This window comes from Gambusia affinis, linkage group LG05, assembly GCF_019740435.1.
Source record: "Gambusia affinis linkage group LG05, SWU_Gaff_1.0, whole genome shotgun sequence".
Classification (NCBI taxonomy): Eukaryota; Metazoa; Chordata; class Actinopteri; order Cyprinodontiformes; family Poeciliidae; genus Gambusia; species Gambusia affinis.
The window spans coordinates 4,841,404-4,863,471 of NC_057872.1; the positions used below are offsets into that span (position 1 = coordinate 4,841,404).

The window sequence follows — 22,068 nt, forward strand, 5'->3', positions numbered from 1 at the left end:
GTCCTGTTTTAGAGATGAACGAGAACACACACACACACACGCACACACACACACGTACACGCAGCGCGATGTATGAGGAATGTCTAGTTTCTATGTTTTCTGTTTCTAACATGGGAGAGAGGATAAAGGATTTGTACCTGTTCTACCAGTCAGTTTACAGCAGACAGCACACTCACACCTTGATAACGTCCGTTGCAATTAGTTGTTCACTGCGATGAAACAAATTGCATGTGGTCAACTGGAAATTTCATTAAGGGAGATTTTCCCCTAGCCCTTGTTATCGCTCTGCGTATTAATATTTTCTTTAGCCTCAAGGATGGATGAATTGCAGAGGGCCCTTTTTTTCGTAAATGACAAAAAAAAGAAAAAAAGCTAGGCTAACCCTGTAGTCTGTGCTCTCCCACAATCCAAGTTATGTGTAAATCCTAACTAGGTTTCTGAAATAACAACATCCTAACTACAGTGGCAAAATGCCTGCCTCCGTTTTTCTCAAGTCTTCCTTTGAGTCACTTCCTCCTCTTTTCTTTTTCTTTTTTTAAACGACAGTGGATACATCTGCCGAAATGAAAAGATTGCTACGCTCTGCCGTCGTCCCGTTTTTCTCCACCCCCCCCCCTCCCCACCTCCCTCGCTACCTCTCTTCCTCTCTCTAAGGCTAGAGCATCTGCTATTGGGGAGACTAAATAACAGAAATATGCAGGAATTGCACACTAATTCCCTTCAGAGATAGATCTTGGCTGGTGCCCTGTCATAAATCAGAGAATTTTCGATATGAAATGAGGCAAGCTGCTCTAATCATTTCTGCATTTCAAATTGGATCACTGGCTCAATCGCTTGGCTTTTTAAACTGCTTGCCTAAGAGCAAATGTGAGGTGGGAGATAATTCAGCTGAAATCTCTGCCTGCTCTGTGCGGCAGTTAGTTTACTGCTTGAGTGCAAGAGAATGTGTTTTTTTGCCCCCCACCCCACCCCCTTTCTTACCCTCTTCCTCCATCTCTCTCTCTCTTTCTTTCTTCCCTCAGCCCCATCTTTCCCTTTTCAACTTTGTTAAATTGACTTTTCATTTTAAAATCGATTAAACTGAGAGAGAGTCACCGCTGTTCCCGGAATCTTTAAAGGGACACCCATCACATGTGCCTTTATTTGGCTGCTGCTATCATGGTGCCGCTATGAGCGGTAAATATTTTCTCATTTAAATCACCTTTTATCCTGCTGACTGGACTGTAAGCATCAAAGTTCATGTGCTGCATTCGCTATTGCTTATTTCGCTCTATTGAAATGCACACAGTGCTTGTATTTGTGGCGACTACGGGTGGCGTGGCGCGTTTTCAGTATGTTGGGGCGGGTTGTTTTTTTTTTTCTCTCGTTGCGTAATGAAGCGGACTGATGACAGGGTGTTTGGGTTGTTGATTAAGAAGCTGTGCTTAATTGTAAATAACACAGCCCAACTTTATGTAGTCTTGAATCAGGCACCCACTGAACTGGAGAAGAAACTTTAAACCCTAACAGCTCATGTAAAAGGTAATGAACCGCCTTCATTCTTCACTCTCTTACATTTACTTTCTATTAAGTTGAACTATAGAAATAACTATACAGAGAGTATAAAAACTCTACGAATGCCAGGTTTGAAAAATGAATAGAAGATAAATTGTGTATTATTCAAATGAAAAACATCTGCTATTTTGGGAAAAGACAAAAAAAAGAAAAGAAGATGTAATAACCTGGTTGCATCGTGTGCAGCACATTCTTCTTAGGAACACAGCAGCCATAAATTACAGAGAAATTTGTTCAATCTGAATTAAAGTCCAGCTGTCCTAGAAGGACTTTATTTTTTCATTTGTTCTTTCACAACACTTTAGCTAGAGCCAGTAATCGCAGAGAAATCAGTAAAGGATAAAGGTTATCTCATTGTACAAACGTATCAGTCAGGAGAAAGGGTTGGAAAAAGATCCATTCTGGAAGTGAAGAGTGTCGTCAATAATTGGTGAAAATATGAGAAGATGGCAACAAAAGGTGCATCATCCTGATCTGGGAGGATGCACTGCAAAAACACAAAAAGTCCACACAAAAAAGTTTTTATTGCAGATATTTTAATATTTATGAAATAAGACAAACCAAACTTACAAATAACTTCTCAGGAATAAATAGGAGTTTGTTCTAAATGAATAAATCCTTTAATATTTATAAGTGAAATAATCTGCCAGTGGACCCAGTACAATCAGCACGGCTAAGCATCTGTCAAAATGAACTCTCTACACCAACGATGCATAGTTTTGGAGAAACCATGGCAGATTCTTGAACTACATGAAAACACCTGAAGAGGTACGAGGACAGGAAATGGTGTCACAATCTGATAGATTTGTAGAACTTTAGCAAGGCAAAGCAAAAAAATGCGACCAGCTCTAGATGCTTCCAAAGACTGAATCCTGACATTGAATAAAAAAGTTGCTTAATAAAGTTTCACAGTCTTTTTTAATATTTACCTCCAAACAGATTTGTTTTTCCATTGAACTGTACAGAACACACATCAGACTAAACGGTGGAAACCTTTTGCCCCCCCCCCCTCATTTCTTCTGCCGCAAAAACTTGGCCTAAAGCCAAGGTGTGCAAACTTTTTATGTTCGCTGTATTTCATTTCCACCTTCCTAAGGCATCCAGTTTCAATATACCCACCTTCCTTTGTGAAAGCAAACTCTACAACCAAAGGCGTGTGTATTGCTGTAACTATCTAAAAGCGCCTATGTCCTGACAACTATTTGAAGTCGTAAACAAGTGAAAGCCATATTTGTAATGCATGTGCTCCAGGACTTAATCGTGTCTCGGAGGTAGAGCACACACACACACACACACACGCCCACACACACACCCAGGTAGAGTGTGTTTGGCTTCGGTCAGGGGGACCAAACACAGCCCTGTCGCTTCACTACTCACTATTTGAATTACTCCAAATTTCCCATTTCAATTCCTTTTGGGAAGAACTTGTTTGATCTTCGGCGCACGAGTGGAGTCTGACTCCCGAGCGGCAGGAAGCCGCGTGTGGAGAACATAATAGAGAACCCCAAGTTGGTAATGTTCACCTGCATGGATATTACCATGGCCCCTGGGGGTCAAGGTGGCAGGTGGTGTATTCTCTGGACAGATCGTCCCCTTTTTTTTTTTCCTTTTTTTCTTTCCTCCTGCCTGGAATAAACACGCAGGCTTTGGGATTTCTTCAAAGAGGAAGAAATGGAAACTCAGGAGCCAATCAGTCAATGGGGTCACAACAAATCCCTGCTCTCATAACCACGCATGGAAGACTAGGATCAGTCAGAGGCAGTAAATAAAGACAAACAATAAAGTAGAAGGCATGATGCTTGAATAAAGCCTCCGACTTAAGATAAACCTTGGTGCCCCCCTTTAGGTATTGGATTTTAATATTCTTTTGAACTCCCTGCTCTTCACTTGCGGAGTTAGAAATTTCAGGATGCTTTAGAAAGGCATCTAGTGTGTGTGATTTTTATATTACAGAAGACTCACCCCCAGTTTATACATTTCAATGTGACAAAGAGTTCAAAATGGCACAGAGTTAACTGCGATTTAAAGTGCAACAGATTGAAACGTGACTGGAGATTAAGGGGAAACGTGAAAAGTTGGAACTGCGTTCTAACGAAGGGCAGAACCGGCGAGTAGCTGTTTGATATCTGCACCACCTAGCCACCTTCTATAGTTTGATCCCTGCGTGCACTTCAGAGAAATGGGGTCTTATTAAATCCGCTGCATTAAAAAAAACTCGCAATATTTACACCGAGTTAAGTAAATAAGATAAAGATGGTGAACTTGGCCCTTGCCGAATGAATTAGACTTGAACTTTCTTATCAGAGGCTCAGCACACGCACCGTTAAAAGATGGGTTTCTCGAGCTGGAAACGGTCTTTGTTACCCAATTAGTCTGCAGACAAACCCGTGGTATAATATTCCTCCTTCGACAGCCTCGCACAAATCCATCTAATGAGGCGCTGTTGGACCACCAAGGAGAGGGAACAGACACTCTCCAGACCTTCATCTGGCTTTAGCAACAATCAGATTTCTTGTCTCTGTTGCGGACCTCCTTTTTTTTTTTTTTGTCAGTAGACTGGATTTCTTCTGCTTGGTTATTCATCCGTCTAGAGACATTTGGACTGGGCCTTTGTCTTTGGTTGACCCCGAGCCAACAAGGCTGGAAAAATCAAAGGCGTTAAGGCAAGGTTAGGGGACAGGGAGGACTTATCAAGGTCTACCAGCAGGGGTTTGCATCCCTGTAGGGTGCCCATCCTTTTTGGAAGAGGGAGCTAAGCCTCTGCTATTTTCCACTTTCCTCTTGGCCAGTGTGACCAGAAGGAGAGGGTTGAGTAAACCTCTTTAATTTCTAATAGTGACCTGAAGAGACCGGCTGGATGTAAAGGAAAAAAGACAAAACATCGAGTGTCTAACTGTGATCCGTTTCCCACAAACAGCTAAATTAGAAGGTTGTTTTTTCAAGGTCTGCCGTCCTCGTCTTCCTTTAAACATTTTTTTCAGTGTTCACTTTTGCACTGGCACACACTAGGCGGCCATCAGGGACTTGCAAATGAAAACAAGAAGAATTATGTCCAGCTCTTCTCAAGAAACTTGCTTCGACATAGTATCCCAAATTACAGCCATGACAGTGACAGATGGCAAAGCAGCTGGCACCACTCAACTTTGTTTCTCTTTTCCTTTCTTTTAGCTCCTTCCCTCCTCTTGCACCTTTGCTGCACTGGAGGGTCTGTTGTGTACTGAAGTGGTGGATGATCGTTCATTTGGGAAGACATATTGCGCGGTTGTAAAACAAGGCGATATGCGTGAAGCCGCGGACTTCTCGGCTTCGCTGTTGTGGCCGTCGAGGCGTTCTGTAAAGACTGAGACGGAGCTTTGCTCACTCGTTGGCTGTGTTAAAGCTCAGCAGATCACAGTAAAAGACGCATATCAACCAAATCTTCCACAAAACAGTTGTCTGAATTCATAAAACTCCTGCAATAAATATGTGAGTCTAATGCCAGCCTAAACAGATCTCTTGTTCTTGAGCGCTCGTGTTTACATCGAGCTGTTGAGTGGTTTAAGCTTCAAGAAGCTTCAAGAAGCTTCAAGAAGCTTCAAGAAGCTTCAAGAAGCTTCGCTTAGACAGTAAATCCCTGAACTTCAGCTCTTATTTAACCCTGATGGACTGAAAACCATGGAGACAGAAAGATCCAGTCTCTGTCTGAGTCCACTAGTGCATTCATAGAAAACAACACTTGTACTTTTTAAAGTGATTGATTTGATTTGAGTAGAACCATATTGCCCCTCCCCCACCTGCTGCTACACGGTAATGCCCAGCAGGCTTAAAATAGGGCACTACACCTTTTCCTTCACTTGCAAAAGGAACAAATCTGGCTGTTTGGGAACATTTCAGGCCAGTAACGATGTGGGAACCACAGAAGCAGCTACCTTTCTTATTAAAGTAACATTTTTATCATGCATGATTTTTTTTGCAACATTATGCATAGTTGGAACTCTTCTGCTCATATTCTGTATTTTTGTTCTGCAATTTCACATGATTGCCATGATATTTTTATCCAAGGTGATCAACCTCCTACAAGGTCATGTCTAGTGTTGCCCCAAGTGATTAAATCCTAAAAATTTAAAGATGTTTTTGTCCCCCCAACACATCGTAGCTGTACAATAAGCAGAAATATCCAGATTCTGTGTAATATAGAACATAAACAGGGTGGAAGTGGAAGAAGTCTGTGTATTCTATAGCTGAATCCTCTGTTATTAGAGGATAGAGCATAAATACATCTATATTCAGTAAATGAGAATATGTCTTCTGATGAGGGTCATTTTTCAGATTAAGAGCAGTTTTTCTAATGCAACAACCTTGAAGCAGATCTTAAACAGATTCTTCATTCAGCCCACGCTTTCTGTATAATTATTATTTTTTTTTATTTGTCTGATAACAGTAATCCTAATCTTAAGTGTCATGTCTTCAATGGCTGTAAGCAGAAAATCATCACATTAACAGAAATAAAGATGTGAAAACATCCCTACATATCTGATTGATTCATCTGTATAATGTGCTTCCTGTGAATTGAGTTATTAAAAAAGTAAACTTTTTGACAATATTCTAATTTGATGAATAGGATTGTATATTATACATATACTAGGCTACAAAATGCCAAACTTTTAGTTTCTTAAATCATAAATGACTATGAATAACTAGCATTATAACATCTAGTGTGCAGCATGAGTTTGAACACTTCCAAGGGAAATATTGTTTTATTACTAATAAATATTTCAGAAAGGACGTTTGCCAAACCATCATAACTTGCAGTTTTATGACTTTTACATCAGGAAAAAATATTACGTTAATTACTGAATGATTGAATAACTCTGAAAAACTTAATTTACTGCAAAAATTTATAGTACAAGCCAAATCACATTATCACTGCCAGCATTATCCGAACATTTTAGTTATCTTAGAGAGATTAGTGAGTCATACTTCAATGAATTATTGGATTTTTGCTAACCACATTATGATTGGTACAGCTGTGGGAGCTCAATGAGACTTACATTAGCAGTCCAATAATTCCTACGACAGCCACGGTACACTTTTTGTGCCATCATAGATGTGCTAAAGCCGATGTTATCAAGCCTGATAACATCGGATTCAAATCTAAAAAAAGCGACAAACTATAAAGTGAAAAGGCAAAATGATCGCCTCCTTTGTGTTTGTGATGTGATAAAGTCACTGCATGCTGGGTTTCTTCAGGAAACCATGCAGCCATTACTGTACAGTGAGCACAAAGCAAATCAGTAGGTCCTGTTCTGCTTATCAGGGCACCTGCCATTTCAGTTTGGGTAGTTGTGTTGTGATGTAAGGACAGCAAAATGTCAGGTTCACTTGTAGATCAAGTCAACCATGTTTTATCTGTCGAACAGTGAGGCTCAGCTGCAGCCGGAACAGGTTGGCTGACTGACTGTTTCACGGCTAATGTGCGGAGCAGTGGGCGGCTGTGACTTCCAGCTATGAACACAGAAACTTTAAAGGTGTGGGACTGGAAAAAAAAACATGTTTTTTTTTTTTCTCCCTCTTATATCTGACTCACACACTGTTATCGATATTATGTGTTCAAAACCCCAAAACATAAAGTCTGCTTCAGCAGAACGCGCTTTGATATTCCCCTTTTTTTTTCCTCCACGTGGAGTCACGAAAGCTGTCGACAGCCCAATCGATAAAAATCTCAGGGACACCATTGAGTGTGGGAACGCGGGCCAGATAATTACCATTTTACCCATCTGAAGAGACCCCGGCTCTGATATTGGTTTAAGCCCAAGAAATAATTGATGCATGCAATCACAAATTGGTTCTCCGCCTAAAATTTGGGCCCATTATTTCATTAGACGGAGCCGCGTTCGGCTTGCCAAAATTATTTGTGTGTCCAACACAGAAAATTTAAATCCTGTTAGTTGTGATAATGTCGAGCGTTTTCAAACCATATCCAAGACGGTGTGACTTTCATGTGCAAAAGCCAAGGCCACGTTTAAATGCAAATATAAAGGAAATGCGCATACCTCAGCCTTTTTTGTTTATTTTAAGTTTATTTGTATGTTTGATTGCATATTTGATGAATATGTGTGTGTGTGTGTGTGTGTGTGTGTGCGCGTGTGATTTAGCAGCTATGCTACAGAGAGGTCCTATCCTGGGGTGCCTTCTTGCATATGTAATTGGATGTTACTGTAAATAATTGCCTGGGCATGTGCCAGTGTGATGATGGTTTATGATTTGTGTGTGTGTGTGTGTGTGTGTGAGAGAGAGTGTGCGTGCAATCTTTCTGTATGTTTGTCTGTCTCTGTATGTACTCTGTGTGTGTGTGTGTGTGTGTGTGAGAGCACATCTGCCCCATCCGTACTCCACTCTCAAGTCCCACTGATTCTCCTTTCCAGCCATGTTGAATCCTCTTTTCCTTATCAGGCGAGCCCAGGCCTGCATCAGGCTCTCCTTGCTATGACAGAGGCTACAACAATAGGCCTGCGATACCGCTGCTTAGCGCTGCGTTTCGGAGGGGAAACCTGCCACGGGCGCAGATTAACTACAACACACACACACACACACACCCACACGCCCATACACGCACACATACACAAAATAGATTGCAGCCTCCAAAACAAAACATTTTTCAGAATGCCTCCTCTTGATTAATGAAGCAATGACAAGAAGAAAAATATAATTTCTGAAACAGAAAAATCTGCCACCACTTGTAAAGTTTAGGGGTAGCTAACAATAAACATAGCGGAGGGAGAGGGTGGGCACAAGGGGCCTGAGATAAATAGCGTGAGTGATGGGGCTGAATAATTTCCAAAAGCGTTTTCCAGGCCCATATTCCTAGGCTTGTACAAAATTACACAATAATCAAACCTCCGTTGGTTTGACAGCGCGCGCCTCTCTCTCTCTCTGTCCCAGGTGAAAATCGGGACAGTATCTTGACATTTTTGCTCTTCTGTAGTCTAAGAGCCGAAGCTCTCTCTTCGCAGCCAAGAGCATCAGACGCCGCTCCTTCCCTCCCACTCGCCACCGCTTTCACGAGCGTCTGAGACCAAAAACACGTGTAAAGATGTGAAAACACAGCATGTGTGTGTGTGCGCGCGCGCGTGTGTGTGTGTGTGTGTGTACGCAGAAAATTTACCAGCTGCACCTGATTCTGGTTCACATTGCAGCAGAATACCTGATCCTGCTTCAGTGTGAGACAGAACTCTGGGCAGATTTCAACAGAAAATGATGGCTTGTTTTTCTTTAGGTGAAGCAAATTCCTATTTTAAATGAATATTTCAACAAATGTTTTGAGACAACGTTAAAATTCACCGTACCAAATTTTACTCGTGATATGATGAATCTTGGATACTACGGTCAAGATCTGCCTTTTCGTTATAAGTGTGAACAAAACTTTGTCTATATTCTCCTACTCTTGAAAACACACAATATCACAATCGCGGTGTTTCCATTAAATATAGAAAAAGCTGTTAAAATCACATGTGAATAAGTTTGTTCACAATAAGTTATGAGAAACATGTTTCATCCTCTAACTACTTCCTGTTGCCTTCTTCTTCTTCATGTTTTGTGCCAGTGGAAACATTTGGTTTGCTGATCATGTGACTTGAAAAATGTTTTCATTGGAGTTTTGTGAAATAAACCAATTTAAAAAAACAACAACAAAAAAAACCCTTTATCTGGGCGACTGTGGCTTTTTGGTAGTCGTCTTGCAATCGGAAGGTTGTAGGTGCGATTCCCGCTTCCTCCTGCCACACGTCGATGTGCCTCTGGGCAAGGCACTTAACCCCAAATGGCCTACCGGTCTGCGTATCAGTGTATGAATGGGTGTGTGTTTGTGAGTGCGAATGCGTTAATGTGACTCCAGTGTAAAGCACTGTGAGTGGTCAAAATGACGGGAAAAGTGTTATACAAGTTCAGTCCATTTACCATTTTTACCAAAACAAGAGTTATTTTGAAATTGCTGTGTTTCCATAAAGTAAATTAACTCCAAAATGTCAAACTGTTCAATTCCACGGTCAGTGGAGACACAGCTGTTAACTAGTGTTTTCTCTGATTGTACGGAGAATCAAACAACACAGCGTTACCCCACCCCCACCTGTTTCTACACATTGTTGGCGGGAAGAAGGTTGGTATAATTTCATAAACTACAAAAAAAGGAACATAATCTCAACTATAGCTAAGATAATATAGCACAAACTATATTTGAATATTTATAGAATTATGAATAGTATGTATTTTAACATGCATACATTTAAGAAACATCTAGAAAATTTTTAGTAAAGGTTTCAATGAAAATTTCTATTAAAAAAATACATTTCAGTCTAATACACTAGTGTTTTCTGTGTAATTAGTCAGCAACATGCTCAGGTAGCTGGCATGTAGTCAGCAAAGTAGCAGATGCAACTTCCCAAGAGTATTGATTTGAATTGCTTTACCTTAATAAGAGTGATTGGTAGAGCTCATTTTGTTTACCAGAAATATTTCTAAACTGCTAAATTTTGGTGTCTAAAAGGAAAGGGAAATGTGTTGGCCACAGGCGGCCTTCTTTAAGCCAGCTGTGTGGCAGCCCGTAGCAGCATTTGGGCGAGGGCCCTCACTATGTCCCTCTGTGCTCCATCAAGCCAGAAAAAAACTTTGGTCGGTCACTCTGGAAGTTATTGAAGTGAGTGTAAGATAGTAGGGGTGTGATGATTGACGTTTTTCTGTCTGATCACCTTTAATAAGCCTGACCTGCTGATTTTAGACAGACAAGATGATAAATATGGCAACAAATTGGAGAGGATCAGTGGATAAGATCGTGTTGACATGCCAGTATCGGCCGATCTCCCAAAATTAGGAAAATTGAGGCAGATTTATCAGTGGGCCCCTAAAATAATAGCACTTTTCATAACTACGGGTATCCATGCTGACCCTTGGTACCTGATTTTTTTTATCATACCTAATTCTCACCAACACACTAAAAACTATTGGATTTAGTGGCTGTTCCATATTTATGCTTAAATCTCTGGATTACGATCATAACAATAAATACATGACACAGTTACAATGTGTTGTATCGTTTAGTAAGATAAGAAATAAACAAGGCTTTTCTGTTTAAAATAACATAAATTCGATTACATTATCTCAACTCCTTCATTATCTTTGTTACATCCGTTTAACCTGCTCGTTTTCAGATTGTTGCTCTTTTCTTCCAGGCTCTTGTATGATTAAATCTGTCATAACAGTAAGCCCAGCTAATTTAATAATATTAAGACAGAAGACAAGATAGGGAAACAAAAAAAAAAACCCCACAACACCCTGATAGATCCTATCTGGAATTAAGCAAGCTTTATGCATTTCAATTACTGTGTAATTTGTACTAAAAGGCCCTCAAAACACATAACAACCAGATCGCTATTGAATCCAGACTCATTACAGTTGCACCTTGACTAAGCCCCCCGGTAATTAGCGTTGGTAAGGCATTGTATGAGAGGCAGCAACACCCTCATCAACACACATTTACAACACTGCTCTAAATCTGCTACTCATTAATAGCTTGCCTCCCAATCAATTATTAACACCTACAATGGGGGCCAGGCTCGCCGGGGCCAGGCCTGTTACTCCAGGCAAACCGCGGGGCCGGGCCCTTCCTCCTCCCGGTTCCGTCCGGCGTAGGTAATTACCGCTTTTAAAGACACCTGCTACTCAATAGCTTCGACCCAGAGTGCTAATTTGGCCCCCGCCGATTGCAGACGTTTATGTCGGCGTGTCACTATTAATTTGCGTTAATTTGGAGAGAGCGCGCCGGAGCCGGGCGGAGAGGCGCTCTGTCGACGGCGGCGGCGGCGGCGGCCCTGGCTGAATGTGCTCGTCGCTCACCTGCGCCGGGGCTCGGCTTGTAATTGGAGTCTAATGGTCTGATTGATCAGTGACTGAAGTGAGGGATGAGACGGCGCACTGGCGGCTCCATCAGTCAGACGGAGAGGAGAGGGCGGAGGAGGAAAAGGAACGGAGCAGGGAAAGCAGCTAACAACAGCGGTATTACTCTTATGTGTTTTTTTTTTGTTTGTTTTTTTCGTCTGCTTCCTGTTTGTACTCAAACCTTCTCGACTACTGAAAGCATTCCGACTAGAGTTTTTGACTCCATCTTTGATTTATACCTGATCCGCTCTTGTCTTAGTTGAGGCAAAGATAAATTAAGCTAAGCTAACCCTCCAAATATATTTCCCCATTGGGGCAGTATTATGTAAAAATCTACTTTTTTGAGCGTTACCTGATGTTATAATGTTATAACAAAACATAACTGGAGTGATAATTTGATTCTTTCATGAATGTTTCAGAAATCCTTTTATCTCCATGGCAACCATTCAGCTGTGTAAAAACGTCTGGGTGAACCTAGCTCCGCCTTTGAGCTCCAGTTTGTACATTCACTCCTCCATGACTCCGTCATTCAGCTCTTTCGAACTAGCCTGCAGCAATTAGCAAACAAAGGGATTAACTGAGTGTCTCCATTTTGATTTTCAGTTTTTGATATGAATCAAAAATCCATATCCGCAGAGCTTTACAAATAATCCGTTCAAATTGGCCCCCAAAATAACGGATCGGTGCAGCTCTATTGTGCATTTCTTTATCAAAACAGACATGAACCAGTTGTATGTTTGCCTTCAGTCCTCAAGTTATACAGGAATTGATGAAGAGCTGCGCAGAAGAAGCCAGGCGTGCGCTGACAGTGCGATGTGTTTGTGTTAACAGGTCTGCAGCAGCAATAACTCGAGCCCCGCTCCCTCACGCCAAGCCGAGGCCCCTGGGGTCTGCAGACCTGCCACGGCAACCCATCAGCTGTGAAATCTGCTTTCCTCTTTGATAAACGGTCGAGATGTGACCCTATCTCTGTCCTGCAGATGCCCAGATTTCCTGTCATGCTTTTTCCCTCCTGTTTTTTTTTCTTTGCTTTTTCTCTCTCCGGCGCGCTCCATCTCTTTTCACTTTTTTTTTTCCTCCAAGCTTCACACCTCTCTTTCAAGGCCTGCCTGGACAACAGTATGAAACGCTCCACTCGCCCCCCCCTCACCCCCCTTTTCTTAGCATCATCCATCACTCTGCTCTGCCACCGATGCCCGTCGTCCACCTGGAGCCAAACCCCCAATGGGCCCACAACGGACGCCAAACACCCCCCCCCCCTCCCCCCCACACACACACCTTCCCTCTGGGATGTGAAACACCTCCGCAGCACACAGCTCCCCAGACGCCAGCACTAACCCAGCACATTCTCCTCCTGAAAGCCTCCTCTGCTGTCGCTTTACTGCAAATGCTGCTGAAATTCACAGTAATTTCATTATTTACCTTTAGCCATTTTAACAAGTCATCTCGCTTTAGTGTGTCCTTCGGTGTCAAGCCCCGGCTAAAATCAGACGAACTCAATTCAAGAAAACATTTTCTCTAACTGAAATAACAAAAAAAAACAAAAAACTGTAATTAAAGGGGAAGAACTAGAACTAACTGGATCTATGCTGTGCATTTATGAAACTAGCTAAAACATACTGAATTCATAGGTAGAATATCCTTCATATTTGTGTTTATGAATCTATTTATCTTTTGAACTGATGTGAAATAGATTTTCTTCTCTCACACACAAGCCGTTTACGTCACAAGTCAACTTCATTCTCCTCCTGGTGGCGCCAAGGCTAGTCCGCAAAATGGAGCCGGCAAAAGTTGGGATAAAACTCCAGAGTCAATTATTGTTCAACAATAATTTTACATACTGTTTGAAAATTGTATCTTCTGTTGAGTATTCATTACTCAACCTGTGTACACAGAATCATAATACTTTGACCTTTTTCTCTTTAATCCTGCGCCTAATGTTTGTCTAAAACTAAACATATGAAAAACTAGAACTACTAATAAAGACATATAAAAAGTGGCAAACATATTAATCATAGCTAACTGAATTAGACAAAAAAGTCACAACAAAATGACACTAAACAATATTTAACTAATAATTTTAAAAAGCTAGCATACAAACTCTAAAAGCTAATCATGATTAACTGAATTAAAAATACAACTGAAAATACGACTAAACTCTAATAAAAAAACCTAAATCTATCATAACCCCGGTCACGTCGGGGAGTGGCCCTGTGCGCCTGGCGTAGCGGCTCGACGGAAATACCTCGACCTCTAAAAAAGTCCCGCCTTAAACGGCGTGTCTCTTGTACAGAGGAATAAAATATGTTTGATTCCAGAGAGAGGGCATATCAATATCTCACCGGCGGGTCGTGTGTTTTCAGGTGTCGCTCCTGCCACCTACCTGACTGCCTATGGGTAATTCATTCACCTTTACGAGTTTCAGAAAAAAAAGAAAAAAGAAATCTAAGCGAGTAAAAAGGAGATTTAATAGTGAGCGGAGGTCACACTTCATAAGAATGACTGAGCGTGCCTCCTTGGTGAGGTAAAGGCCCGTGAAGCAATGAGGCTTTATTTCTAGCTCAAACCGCTTTCTGCCACCTCCTGACCCCGCTCCGCAGCCCCGGTCGCCCTCACATGCATCAAATCTAGCCAGGCTTTCTCCATCCCCTCCTCCTCCTCCTCCTCCTCCTTACAGTCGCATTCGTTAGCTCAACTTTTCCATCCTCCACGTACAGCGTCCAGGTTTCTTCCCGTCTCCAGGATTCGAACGCCTTCCTCGCCTCCCACTGAAATAACTGAGATGATAAACGCTGCAATATATTAAAAAGATGTTCCCGAAAGTATGCCGCGCCCGTAACGAGGAAACAACTTTGCAAAAAACCGAAACCATCCTACTGTAAACAAGAGGAATCCCTGGTGAAGTTTCGGACACATGCAGAAGCTCAAGAAACAAAGTAAAAAGTTACAATGAACCCCAAGAAGGAAGGTCGCTTATACAAAAGACGCCAGCCGTGCTGACCTAGCCTTTAATAAGAGATGGTGAGAAGCTGCTAACAGCCTCTACCCCGTTTGAGAGATGAAACTTATGAGTGGAGGAGGGCAAGCAGCAAAGCATTGAAAAGAGCCCCCGCGAGAATAGACACGCAGGAGATCCTCAAAGGAAGGGTCTCTTCCTCGGCTTTTTAATTGCGAGGAGAGGTTAGGCATATTCTGTAACCCCTCCACAGCCCATTACAGGTGATGACCAGCACCTGCTCACTGCATTTAAAAAAAAAAAAAAAAAAGAGGAGAGGAAAAAGAAAAGTTGGGGAGGATGTGGGAAACAGTGATGAATTCTCCAGAGGGTAGTTAGTCTCAAATGAACAAGCTCTCCACCAAGAGCGATAATCGTTTGCATGCGTGGCGTTCGGCAGGTGGGGAGATGAGTTTGTTTTCATCTTTGGAAAATATTCAAAGACTGAAACTCAGGAAGGTGAGTTTCAGTTCCAGACAGATGAAGGTTCATTCGGGCACTTTGCTGCGGGGGCTTCATGTAGATAATGCTTGATAGTGTTTTGCAGTTGTTTTTGCTGTTGTTCTGATAAACCAACAAAAAGTACTGCATAATTGAGTTAAATGGAGTAATTTTAATGTTTTTTGTCAAAAAAGAAAGAATCTAAAACTGAAGCATGTCTCTTTTTTTACTCCTGAAAATGCCACAGCTCTTTAGGGGAGGAGGGAGCTGAGAGTGAAATAAGGAAAAATATAAACCAGAAAATGTAACTGCAAACATTGAGCCAACATTACAAAGCCTATTCCAGAGACGAAATGAATCGATTTTCTAGCATCTAAAGCCACGATGCATAAAGAGACAGTCTGGGTCAAAGTACATAAAAAAAAAAGAGGGACTTTTAACCAGGACTACTTAAAGTTTGGATTTTAATGAACTGGATTTGAAGATTTTCCACTACAAAGTCCCAGGAGTTTTTTGGGGGTTATTTTGTAAAAAAACAAAACAAAAACAAAAGAAAACAACACAAGCTAAATGAACTGAAGCCACAGCAAAAAGTAGTTGATATTTTTGGCACAACAAGTGGCGAGGCAACAGAAGCATCATGTCATGTAGCTAAAGCAGGTAAACCCCACAGCATCAGTAACGTATGTATGAATATTAAGTTTCCCCCCAGTGTATTATTAAGCCTGTCGGGCTTCCAGGCTTAACTTGCTAAACTGAAGTTCAACAAAACAAAAAATATATATATTTTCATAAAAATTTTTTTTGTTTTTGCCCTTTTCTTAAACTTTATTGCTGTTTTTTATGTATTGTCGATACAATTTTCCAATCACAAAATTAATTCGTTATAATTTCAAATTTTCTGTCAACCTTTAACATTTTTTAACACAAAAACACGGTGGGCTGACCTACCACTGGACTTAGCTAATTTTCTGGGGGAAACCCTGAAATTGCTTACAGAAACGATACAAAAGTGAAAGCAACACTTAAAATTCGGAACTGTATGTTATTTTCTGTTGTGTGTTGGTCTATCACTCAAAATCCCAATGAAAACCAGTGAATTTTGTGGATTTCACGTGACAAAATCTGAAAAAGTTGAAGGGTTGTGAATACTTGTAGACCGTAGATGGAGTGTATCAGTTGGGAAGGCAACTTGAGGTGCTGCTCTGTCAAATCGCTTTTCCACTCAAGGATAACCGGCTTTACTCTGAGAGAAGCCACATTTCATGGCTATAATACGACCAAAGTTATTTAAAGCCACTGATGACTTCAAAACCACGAGGGGAGCTTAAAAACAGCAAAAACTCCAAAAATGATTTAATAAAAGTTCTGCATTCGAGGAATCTTGGGAAGAAAAAAAAAAAAAAAGAAAGGAACGGCTTCTGAGTCTGAAACCCGGGTGGACTTTTCCTTATGTGTTTTAACACGATGAGGCTTGTTGTGAGGCTTGCTGATGACTTTAATGGGAATTTCTTAATTAATCCAAATGTAGAATGTAGGATCAAATCCCCATGAAGGGCTCGTCACTCCAGCAGAGCAGCAGGTCAGCGCCAGCCTCAGCTGGGATCTTTGAAACGAGAGATATGAAGCTTCTGTGTGCAGGAGACTGTTAGAAAATAATGAATAATGACTTCATTCAGCTGAAGCATGGCTCGGGCTTCCAACCGACCAATTAAAATGTTTTGATGTGACATGTGCAAATTTAGTTGTAAAAACAAAGTCAAAACCTCATGGTTGATCCAAAAGGAGTCAACTCTGTAGGTCAGAATGTCATGGGTGATGGTAAGAATGTGTGCTTGTTATCATATATCTACCAGGCGGTTAAAAGTTGCTAATAGTATGTGTAACATTTTACTTTAATGGAACGCAAAAGGACTAGGGACACCAAACCAAGTCCTGTAGCAATATCCATTTGCTAACACAGAGTCACATCTGATGCTTTGTAAAATCACGTGCCACTTAAAGTGCTTGGAAATTGTGAAGTTCAGGGACGAACTCCAGATGCAAATAATATTGTTACACTGCTAGTGGTTTTGCAGGTTAGCCTCAATATGCTGCTTCAACAAAGACGGTTACCGTGACAGCGAAAGATTCCATGATCTGCCACTAACCCTCAACCAACAGCGTGAATAACTTTGTCTAAAGATGTTTCTGACGTCACATGCCAAGCAACAGTGCTTAAAGGGACAGTATTATGTATTTTCCAAGTATGTAGTGCTATTTCATAGCACAATCAAGTAACTATGCCATCTTCAGTTGTTATAAAAAAGACTTGTATATCAAATATGACTATAAATACATTGGACTCTGTAACTGATGAACAGTTTCACCAGATGTTTGCTAATTGTTGCTGGCTAGTTTGAAGGAGCTGAGTGGGGGAGTCACGTGGAGAGGGGGGCACACCTTGTGAGATGGAAGCTCAAGCTTAGAAACTGCAGCTACGAGGAGGAGCTGCGCTTTGAAGGTGGAGCTACGTCCACCCAATGGGTTTTGCACAGCTCAGCCGTTGCCATGGGAGATTAAAGGATTTCTCAAACATGCATGAAAGAATCAAACCAACACTCCAAGGATGTTTATGGTGAGGAAACAGTATTACAACATATTGAAAGGATCAAAAAATGTATTTTACATAATACGACCCCTTCACTAAACTCAAACAGCACTTCAGTGGACAATGTTTACATTGTCAGCTGTCGAGGGCTAGGCTAATGTAGCCTGTTTGCTCTCTGTTTTGATATGACTCTTTGATAGCTCTTTTCAGTGAGTTTCCCTTTGGAAAATAAAGTTACTGAAATGTTCCCGTGCTGCAGTGTGTTTTCAATGAAATGACTCCTTTTTAGGCAGGACGTGGTGAACTCTGTAAATCACACATCTACACTAATACTCTGTTAAAACTGCTATTCCTTCTACACTTTACCAAATAGTTTCTAAGCCATGGCAGAGTTTAGTTCATGAGTGATTATGCTTTAAAACAAATCAGCTCCTGCTCGATTACTTGAAGCCGATTCTCTTCTAAAGTGACAATCTTTCTGCATTTTGATGTGAACCCCCACCCCCTTTCTCTCATTATTTTCTTTCTTGTGTTACATGTTTAGTATACAGGACATACCAGTGCAGTGGTGTCAGTGCTCATCTCAATCTTTCCTTCAAACGGTCCCCATGTTGTCCCCACAGGAAGCTGCTGACGGCTGTGGATCCGACGCTCGCCATCTTTGAGAAATGCGTCCAGCTCTCCTGAAAGCACAGCAGTATAAAAGAATGTTTAAAAATGAGTCTTGTCAGAATTCTGCTTTTCGAATCACAATCATGTTCATCCTCAATCTCCTAACTGACACATGGACTATTCTTATAGCATCAAATCACTATATATATATATATATATAAAAAACTGTGAAGGTTAAAGCCAGGCATTCTCAGCGTGGATTAGCAAATCAAGCGAGCATCCATCTGATGGTATTCCTCAGACGCAGGGAGCCCTAACCTTACTTGAAAGGTGTCTTGTGTGGAGATAATCTCTGTGAGACAGTGCAGGCTCGCTGGCTGCTGCGGGGAGCTGGTGGCAGGCCTATTTCTGTTGTTCCAGGAAAGCAAGATCCCTTGTTAGCGCTCTGCAGAGCCGCACTTAATTAACAGTGGGACCGGATAGCACGGTTAGTACTACCGGTGCTCACCTCCCTGACGCCCCCAGCTATCTTATCACTTAGATTCAGTGTGCTTTTTTTTCCAGGATGGCGATTAATCAAATAGTTATGATAAACCTCGTGGCGGGCCGTGACGTGGTTTGCAGAGGAGGATGTTTCCAGCGTGTGCTGCAGAGAGAAAGTATGCAGCGCTTTAGGAGTTCAAACCGGTTGCTCTGGCAACGCTGTAAAGCCGGGGGAAATCTGAACAAACGTACTTTAAGTAGTACTTGACAGTGCTTATGTGAGATTATTTGTGAAACAGTGTGTTTGGACAGAAGTTGGGTAGTTTTAACCTAACATTGGGTCTTGGTTGGTTGAGCAAAGAGACAATATGTTTTGTGTTTTATTTTGAAACGGAAAAAACACAACGGATTAAATAGGTATGGGAAATGGATGGATGAATCAGTCAGTTTATCCAAACATTATTTTTTAATAATCTATTTTCTCCTTGAATATATAGGAAGGCAAATTCCTTTGTAATTAGTTTGATTCTCATCTCCCTTTACTGCTTCGTCTGGGATTTCTTCCATTGGAGTGAATTTCTCAGGTAGAATTTCAACTGGACCAATCAGCAAACAGAAGGAGAAGTTGTGAATGATGACATAAATATTTTGAGTTGTTTTAGAATTGCAGCCCGTCTCTAGTTTTAGCATCGGCAGTGGAGGAAGTGAGCGAAGGTGTTCAATCTGTGTTGGCCACGCCTCCAAATATTGAATTAAGAGTGTTAGCCATTTCATTCAGCTTGCCACTTCTCTCCTTGTAGTGGAGGATTGTTGTTTACAATTGCTTCATAGCATCAAACTGCTGCATTACAAATGTCTCGGCCAAAAGTTAGCAACTGCGTAAAATTTAATACTTCCACAGAGTCCACGCCTACAGGAAGCAATCATTTAACAGCCCTTAGTCCAGACTCTCTGAATGAAGTGAATAATAGAACAAGGGTTTTTACCAGGCTAATAAACCCCATATTTGTTTGACATTAGCTGCATGAACCACAGCAGGCTGAAAACTTAACCCAGTATGTTTGGTCAAACTCAGATTCCAACCCTATTAAATCCTCCATATTTGACCTCAGCCTTGGTCAGCAAAATAACCCAAATTTGCTTGGTTTTTTTGCCCCACCCAGCATTTTTTTAGAGTGTCTTAACAAACCAGACATGCATTGTTAACAGCGTTTGTTAACACGTGAGGCCACCAGGTTCGACTCGCGCTGAATGAGCTGCAGCAATCGGTGAACTTTGTGACGCGTCCGCTTCATAACGACCTATTCAGCGTCGGCCCACTCTGTAAATATCAGCCGTGTATCTCGTTGGCGCGCTATTGTTGCCAGTATGTTGTGTTGGTATGGAAATGCGTGCCTATGTGCTGCTTTGCATGTACAGCTGCGATCCAGGCCGTGTCTAAAGACGCCGCCGGCTACAAACGACCCGATCGTATTCCTCATCAATGGCGGTCAATTCTGCAACAATAAAAAGGTAAATGTCACGTATCATGAAAAAAAAATAAAATAAAATAAAAAAAATGCTCCTTCCTGAACAGTCTGTGGATGGATGTAGATGCAAAGTTAATGAAGCATCAGCACATGAACTCAGTGTTTATTTATGCTTCGGAGAGATTACGTGGTTTTGGAATCGGCCTTAAAGTTAGATATTCTCGACAGCTTTATCTCATCCTTCCCCTCCTTTTGTATCCGCTGCTCCCCCCCCAGCCCCCGTCCCTCTCTCCTCCCCCCGCTCCTGCTGTTGCATGTTGCCTTCCTGGTGCTGCAGTGGAAGGTGGGTAAGCTCATTACACAGAAATAATTAAACACTGGTGCACAGCTGGCCGTCATCACTGAGAGCAACAGCCACCGCTTGATGCATTCTGTTTGTCCTCAGATAAGACCCACGGCCTTTAACCGCTTGGATGCAAGTTCCTGTTTAGCCCCGCTTGACATACACACACACGCACACGCACACACGCGTACGCAACCACACCACAAGCCTTCCCCAGCCAACAACTCTGGCTCTCTCTCCTTCTCTTTACATCCAGGGTGGGGCTTTTTGAGATAAAACAAAGACAAACCAAAAAAAAAATACAAAATACATAGAAGGTAATGTGTAGGCGCAAAAAGAAGAGGGTAATAAGGAGGGTATGATATAATTTGATGTCCACCATGTTTAAGTGCCAGTTGTGTGCATCTCACACCAAATGTTGCCTGAGGACTTTGGCTCGCAGATGGCTCGTCACATCTGTTGCAAATACAAGTGGAGGGTTTCCGCAAAATAGCAGCCATGGCAAAAAACAATGAGTTTCCCTCGACTCTTCATAACATCGATCAGTTTGCTTTTCTGTTCCATGAACTCCCCTTCATACTGGACGTCTGGACTTTAAATTTTTTTTGGAGTTTTGTGCCTCTGGAATGGCACAAACCCACCAGTGTCAACACTTACTGGGCAAATGTATTTCCATCCCTCTTCCAACTCTTTTTCAGAAAAGCCATTAAGAAATATGAGCTTGTTTAAAGCACATAATTCCTTCATATTGATTTAAAAGTACTAGATCCACTAGTATTTCAATTACAGCCGGTACTTTTTCATAAATATTCCACAATTACTGACTTAAAATAAAAGCTCCTATATGTCGCTGAAAAGTTACTTGTTGGTATTGTCTTATTTCAAGTCTATACTTTAAGATTTTTTGCTTTTGCAGTGTACAGCAGGCAGAACCAACCAAAAGCTGGTAATGGTCTGTTAGGACATTGAACTCACCATCCGATGCCTAAATGCCACACACTTGGCAGTACAGTACATGAGCTCATCATGTGGCTCAAGAGCTCCGCCTCTCCCTCATCTGAATCTCCATCCAAACTCCTTTACCACATTCACCCCCTACTCCCTTCGCCTCAACGCCCCCCACCCTTCGATAAGATCATCATCTGTCGCTAGACTCCAGGGTCTGTCCCTGCACTCCACAGATACTTGGCAGACCAATGAATGTCCCTTTGTGAAGGGAGATCCTCCTCAGATAGCACCCAAGATGCTCCATGCTGGCATCTGTTTGTTTTTTGTTTCCTTTTAAAGTGTGCGTGTGTGTCCTGTCTTCCTTTTCTGCTGCGGTGAGAAACAGGGCGTTCCCCTCCCCTTCCGGTGTCGTACAACTGAGAGCTAATGAGTTCCTCGGTGGCGGGACGCCAGCCTGCTGTGATCTGAAGAATAAGTGGGTGTGAGGCATTGACAGGCAGAGAGGTGAACTGCCACTTTCTACCTTTGAATGATGTCATTATACAGTAAATAACGAAGGGATTTTCAACAATCCTTCAGCTTGTAATTTTCTCTTTTCATTTCCAGTTATTTATAAAGAAGCATTTTTATTTCACTAAGTGTACGCTGCATTCACCTTTTTCTCAACCTTACAGAGACTAGGAGGGTTTGTGTCATCCCAGCCAAAAACTGTTTTTTTGTTTGT

General features: G+C 41.7%; 1 protein-coding gene across 4 annotated transcripts in view; it reads right to left on the reverse strand.

Moving 5' to 3' along the window:
- Positions 1-22,068, reverse strand: part of zfpm2a (zinc finger protein, FOG family member 2a) — a 260,239-nt gene that overhangs the window by 69,046 nt on the left and 169,125 nt on the right. For all 4 annotated transcript variants that reach the window (XM_044117166.1, XM_044117163.1, XM_044117162.1 and 1 more), the window contains exon 4: positions 18,048-18,172. In XM_044117166.1, coding sequence (XP_043973101.1) covers positions 18,048-18,172 — 125 coding nt within the window. The remainder of the gene's footprint in view (positions 1-18,047; positions 18,173-22,068) is intronic.